The sequence below is a fragment of the Molothrus aeneus genome, chromosome 19, assembly GCF_037042795.1.
Source record: "Molothrus aeneus isolate 106 chromosome 19, BPBGC_Maene_1.0, whole genome shotgun sequence".
Classification (NCBI taxonomy): Eukaryota; Metazoa; Chordata; class Aves; order Passeriformes; family Icteridae; genus Molothrus; species Molothrus aeneus.
In genome coordinates, this window is record NC_089664.1 from 7,346,725 (window position 1) to 7,353,764 (window position 7,040).

At 47.4% G+C, this 7,040-nt stretch overlaps 1 protein-coding gene across 1 annotated transcript in view; it reads left to right on the forward strand.

Annotated features, from left to right (window-relative positions):
* Positions 1-1,944, forward strand: part of NTNG2 (netrin G2) — a 49,147-nt gene extending 47,203 nt beyond the window's left edge. Inside the window, exon 8 of the mRNA XM_066563108.1 lies at positions 756-1,944. Coding sequence (XP_066419205.1) covers positions 756-979 — 224 coding nt within the window. The 3' untranslated portion in view covers positions 980-1,944. The remainder of the gene's footprint in view (positions 1-755) is intronic.
* The last annotated feature ends 5,096 nt before the right edge of the window (positions 1,945-7,040 follow it).

Below are 7,040 nucleotides of genomic sequence, written 5' to 3' on the forward strand. Positions count from 1 at the left end.
TTCTGCTGGCCTTGGAAGTGCTCTAGTCTTGTATTTGTGGGGTTCCCAGATGAACCCAGACAAAGGAAGAAAGGATGAATCTGACTCCATGTTCTTAGAATGATCATTTATTATTTTATGATCTATATAATATTAAGGGATACTGTACTAAAACTATACTAAAGAATACAGAAAGGATACAGACAGAAGGCTAAATGATACTACTGAAAAACTCATGACTCTCTCCAGAGCCTCAACACAGCTAGCTGTGATTGGCCAATAAGTAAAAACAATTCACATGAAACCAATGAAACAATCACCTGTTGGTAAACAATGTCCAAACACATTCCAAAGCAGCAAAACACAGGAAAAGCAAATCAGATAATTACTGTTTTCATTTTTCTTTGAGGCTTTTCAACTTCCCAGGAGAGAAATCCTGGGCAAGGGGATTTTCCAGAAATTATGATGGTGGTACTCTAGTGCTGGGAGGGCTGGATAATTTAACCCTAGGAGCTAAAATCTAATTCCTGCAGCAGCCAAGGGGTTTAACCCTGCAGGTTTAACCCTGCCTGCACCTCTCATCCTGCAGTGGGATAATTTAACCCTAGGAGCTAAAATCTAATTCCTGCAGTAGCCAAGGGGTTTAACCCTGCAGGGTAACACCTGCTCCTCTCCCTCTCACCCCCTAATTTAACCCCTACGAGTTCAAATCTAGCTCCTGCAGCAGCCAAGGGGTTTAACCCTGCAGGGTAACACCTCTCCCTCTCCCCCTGCAGCCAATGTGTGCGATGACGAGCTCCTGCTCTGCCAGAACGGCGGCACCTGCTACCAGAACCAGCGCTGCATCTGCCCCGTGGGCTTCAAGGGCGTCCTGTGCCAGCAGTCGCGGTGCGAGGTGGACAAGAAGGACTGTGACGGTGCTCCCGGTGCCCGCGGCAGCCCGGCCGCCCTGGCGCTGGGGATGCTCGCCCTGCAGCTGCCAGGCTGGGTGGATCTCTGAGGCTGCACAGCGAGCCCAGCCCGGGGACCTGGCGACACCGAGGTGACGGGTGGCCGTCCCCAGCGCCTCCTCCTCCGCCTTCCTTCACGCTAGGACTTGCACAACGTCTTTGGGGCCACTTTCCAAGCAGAGAGGTACGCAGGGAGCCCGGCGCTGGGTGCTGCCCGCGGGGCCAGCCCGGGCTCCGTGCCCGCTGGGGACACGGGGACAGCAGCAGCGACATTCTGTGAGGGACACGGGGACCGCAGCAGCGACATTCTGTGCGGGACACGGCCCGCCCGCCCTCCTGGCACAGGGACCTGTCCTGCCCCGCACAGAGACCTGTCCTGCCCCGCACGGGACCTGTCCTGCCCCGCACAGGGCGGCCCGGGGCTCCAGAACAGTGCCGCGATCCGAGGGATGGTTTTTTTATTATTACTTTATTTACTTTGGTATAGGCTGGGGTGTTTTTATTTTCCCTCCTCTTAGCGTCCTGGTTTGGGAGAGCCTGTGGTGACAAGAGCAGAGCCCCAGCACGCAGGGGAGGGGAGGGAGGGGAGAGGGGACTCCGGTCCATCCCTGCTGCAAATCCCACATCCCACCACGGGCCCGGCCTGGCCACGCACATACTGTTGCCTACGACTGTAGTTGCTGCATTGATTTTGTATTTTCATGGCTGGGTTTTGTTTTCTTGCACTTATGGAGAACACAGGGGCCGTGAGGCGTTTGGAACGTGAGGAGCGCAGTGTCTTATCCACACATGTCCGTATGGTGTACGGGTCAAATTCTTCTTTTGGTAGAGACTTATTTTTGTTTGGATTAAATGTTATAACAGAACCACGATCTAAAGGGACATTTTACCATGAGCATTTGATTCTGGTGTATCCTTCTCCAGTAAAGCAACTATTAATGGCTGCTTGATCACCACGTTTTCCTTTTTGTGTGCACAGTTAATTACAGGTAAAGACTTATTTTTGGATTCATAATGTCCTCCTGTGTTTTCTGAGTCACTACCAAGGTGCACCACACGGCGAGGGAGAGGGGAGGGAGAGAGAGGTTGCTTCATCACTGAGAGCTGTTAATTATTTCTCCTAATTACTTTGCTGAGCCTAGGTTAGACTACTAACTGTAGACAATGAGCAAAGTCTGAGTGATATAATAAGCTCTGGTCTTGTGTGAAAAGGCCATTTCCAAACGAGCCTGCAGCAGGAAATGGCTGGCTAGGGCAGGGATGCTTCTCCATGGGGACCTCAGCTGTCCCAGCCCCACTGCAGCCCCCTCCAGATGGTGCCATGATGTAGCTTTGCAGAAAATGCTGTATTTTAAAGCAACCACAGCCAGGATTTTTAAGCAGCAATATAGAGCTCACAGGGATTATATTAACTCATTAAGGCTCATCAACATGCTCCTGTCTGACGAGGCATTTACAGCCAAGCACATAAATGAAGGCAGGAGAAACCAGAGACAAGAAGTAACTCAGCTCAATGGGAATGTCATAAACACAGGAGCCCTGGTGTGGTCATATCCAAATACTTGCCAAGCCAGGAGATGACTGAGTGCAGGTTTAGAGGATGGGGGACGCCCCCAACTCCAGCTGGTTCAGTTCTAGGCTGGTTTCTTTGACAGGTGAGCTTTGGAAAAGGAGAGAAAACCCTGAGTGAAGGTGCAGGATGGGTATTGTCACTTCAAAGAGCAACACACATTCTGAGCAGGGTTTAACATCACAGAGGCAGAGCACAGGGCTTAGTTAATCCACTATAAAGTAAGAGAGGGTTCAGCTCACCCTGATTTGCTCCTTGAGGCAGAGGGCTGGCCCCAGCCTTGCCTCGCTGGCTTCAGCACAGTTGGTTGCTCTCTGTTGGACACTCACTCATTTCTTTGTGCTTTCTGACTGCAGCAGACCTTAAATATGTTACAGTTCTTACAAGTAATAGCAAATACTGTAACAAGATCAAGATCTCTAATGGCACTTCTGCAGGGTGAAGCAACATTCTCCTTTGCCTGCACGACTGTTTTTCTCTAGAATATTAGATTAAGCAACAGAAAATTTACTACTTCATAAAGCCAGCCAAACTCTGCACCCAGCAGATTCCCTGCAAACACAGACTTTTATTGCAGGAACGTGCCAAGCAGCAGCAGCACCAAATTCCTGTAGAAAAATAACCTCAGAAGGGCACAGCAAAGCTCAGAGCAGACCAGGAATGAAGGCTGCTGAAAACTACACTTGACCTTTCTAGGTTTGGGGCTTTTTTCTTGGTTGGTTGGGTATTGGCAGTTTGGCTTTGGGGTTTTAGAGTCACATGTGCTGTAGAACTTGGAATCACAAAATGCAAGGCAGAAGAGAAAACCTCTCACACAAAACTTACACTTAGTGTTCAAGAAAACAATTTAAAGCTCCTGAGATCTGCAGCACTGAAGACCCATTAAGTGCAAACATCTGTTAGCAGGGTGTCTGCACAAAGAGAACAGAGCATCATTGAAACAACACAGAGAAACCATCACTGCAAGTACCCACAGCTCCCAAAGTTCATCTCTAAGGCAGAAGTTTTGTACATCAGTTATTGCTTCCAAATGGGAGAAGTTGTCCAATGAGCTGGATACTTTACTTGTGGAAAGGTTACCCAAAAGGTACTTCTCCTTCTGAGAAAAGCCACTTATGCTCTTTCAAGAGGTTCCATGTGCGTCCTGTCACCAGCATTTGATTGGTTTGGAAAAGTTTTTAAATTACACTTCTGTCTGCAAAGAGTGACCTCTCCAAACAGCACAAGTAGAGCATTTGATTTTTCTTGTTTACTTCAAATTCTACTCTGATTTTAACTATTCAGAGTTCTGAAAAATCTAAACAACCAAAAGCCCCAAGGCAAGAAAAACCTTCCTGATGCCCATTTGCTCACTTGCCAGGTAAAATGTTAAAGCTACAGTTCCTGGGAGCTGGAGACAGGCGTGGGGAAAGAATTCCATTGCCAGTTCCCAGGTATGTTATTTGTTTTTTTAAAGATGAAGCAGCAGACATCTCATCTGCAAGTGATTCGTGAGGAGCCCTGCAGAGGCTGGAGAGCGAGAGAACCAACACTTTTTAATGGGAATAAAATGGTCTCACTGCCCTGTTCTGCTCTGTAATTTGCTTTCATGAGAAGCCTCAAATGTAAATAAAACAAAGTGTAAAGGAAGAGCTGAATGTTCTTGCTCACAAATAAGAGCAGAGCTGGGTTTTGGAGAACTTTATATCCACATCCCTTCTGGCTGGGAGCTGGAGAGTTTGGCCACGATCACACAGAAAATGGCTAAAAAAATCACAGCCTGATTTGAGATGCAGAGAAAAGCTTCAGACCCTCCTGAAGGCTCCTTTGGCTTTTTGATTCTCAAGGTGCTCTAACAACTTTCACTGCAGGGTGAAACGTGTGAGGAAAGCCTTAACCCACCCATTTTCACCACATAACTGCCAGCAACAATAGCAGGCTCCAAAAGCCCCATCCTGAGCCCACTCTGGGTCACCCTAGGGGTTAAAATAGAGGGGAAACTGATGGGGTTCCTCTGTAGCAAAGGGAGCTCTTCCTTAATGCCACAGTGAAATCAGTGGCAATGTTGCACAGCTGCACCAGGCTATAAAATCAGGTTTTCTGTGTTTTCCCAATACCAGATGTAATGTGCTCTCAGACCACCTTCTTTTCTATCATGCTTTTCCTGGGAGTTGGTGGCAAATGAGCCAAGGGCTGAGCAGCAGACAGGTACATATGGCCAGGAGGTCTCATGCCAGTGATATTCAATGTACAAGGCTGCTTAGCTTACATTTATTTGCACTAAAGAATAAGGCACTGGGCTCCTTTCCAAGCAGCTTAAAAAGACAAGAAAGGAGACCCGTTGTGGCAAGAGACTGTATTAGATCATTAACATTATAAATTCCATTTACAATCCAGCAGTCATTTCATCCATCATTTATTCATGCACAATGGAGAGAGCATCTTGCACTTTTAGGACCATGGTTCTGCTCATCTATGGGGCTGCTGTGAATGAACAGCCCAGCTCCAGTTTAGGCTGCTCTGCTCTCTGCCTTCTCACCACACTTCAGAGCCTGCCAAAAAGCAAAAGCCAGCTCTGGAATTACTGGATTTCCATTGTTATTTTTCAGGTGTTGTTTGGGAATGTTGTTTAGCCCCAGCTGATGCAGGCACAAGTCCTGTGTTGCTCTGGAAGCCCAGGCTGCTCTGTGCTTGCCCCCGTGAGTGCAGCAGGGGTGGGGACTATTCCCAGTCCATGGATTAGCAGAAGTGCCTTGCCAGCCTGCACCCCTGGCTCCCAGCTCCTGTGGCACCACTCATTAGACCCAGCTGCTAATTAGGAGACAGCACTGTAAGGACTCATGGTCCCACCAGCACTGGGAGTGAGAGACTGGCAGGAGGGAGAGGCTGCTGTCCCTCGTGTCCCCACAGAGCCTGGCACAATCCAGTGGCACCTCCAGCTCTCAGCACCCCTTGGTCCCACCCAGCGAGGAGCCAACACCTCCCTCCTGCACTTCCCAGAGCAGGTGATAAACTGATAAACAATCAGAACTGTCCCACAGAGAGCCCAGCACAGGGCACAGTGACCAGAGCTAAGGAACACAGACTAGACAAGCACCTGCCACGCTCTCACATCACCATGATTGGGAACAACAACATGGAAAACAACTACAGCAAACCTTAAAGGGAAAAGGAATAACCAGTTATACCCCACCTTTGCTGCAAAGCCTGTTTTGTGTACAAAGAATAAATTAAAAAAAACTTCCACACTCTGAAAAACCCTGAACAAAACATGGTCCAGCTCTTACAGGAGACTTTCCCTCCTTCCCAAGAACACAGGGGACTGGCTTTGCACTGAGAATTCAGCTCCAGCCTTGGAAGCAGCATGGAAGCCTCTACAAAAACCTGGATACTGCTTCATCCAAAGGGTTTTGGCACAGCCTCCAATAAAGTGTTTTACATAAAGTTGTGTTGAGTACATTTCTTTACTGACTTTTCCAACTTTAACACTCAGTAACCACTGCAATGCTTCCTCCAAGGGCCACCAGCTCTGAGCAGTTATAAATGACTACAGCAAGTCTTTACTCACAGCTTACACACTAAGTGCCCATCACTACTCACTGCTTTGTACCACACAGAGAATTAATGAAAATTGTACCTGATCTGTTTGTTCCTTACTGCAGATTTGAGTCAGTGAGAAGTGTGCTTTGGATTGGATTTTGCTCAGTTTTCCAGGTATAAACAGGAGAAGAAGCTACAGCTACAAACCTGCTCTGAGAGGTTTGTGAAGAGGGACAAGTGTTTGAAGTGCAATAACCCAAGCATGTTTTTATTGACAAATACAGGACTAATGATACAGACTGACATGGCAGCAATAATCTACTGCTGAAGACTGACAACTTAAGTCAGATAAATCTAGTATGAAACCAGCAAAAAGGTCTGGGCCACTGAACACACCTCAAAGATGATTTATGGAAAAACACAGGCATTATAGAGTACAACAAAAATGAAATGTCAAAACAAAATTCCTTCCAGCACGTGGCAAGTACTGCTCTCAGAACATGTTCTGAAATGCAGGCTAAGGAAGGAAGAAAACTGGAAGAAAAGTTTCACAGCAACATTCTTGTGACCAAATTGCTTTTGATAACCAGAAAAGCATTTCCTCATTAATTTTGTTGCCAGCTTCACTTTATTTACATCAAGACAGTCCAAATGGCTTCCACAGCCATGGGGTTTGCAGAGCAGCAGCCTCTTAATGTGCTAAGTACAAACAGCAGGCAGGGCAGCACAGCCCTGCCAACAAGAGCCAAGGGGCTTGGAAGATGACAGTTTTTAAATATTCCTATTAACATAAAGGGGAATAACACACAGGTGTGATGGGGAGTGAGTGAAATGTCCAGTTTGTTAAGGTCAGAGTCACTCAGCAGAGTCACAAGGGTCACAGCAGCTGGAGAAGAGCACACAGGGCTGCCAGGAGGAGTCAGGGGTCACTGAAGGATTCAGAATGCAACATAACAAATAACTAAAGCTGAACAATGCACAGATGCTGATCTCACCTCACAGGGATCTCCCAGATTCTCCCC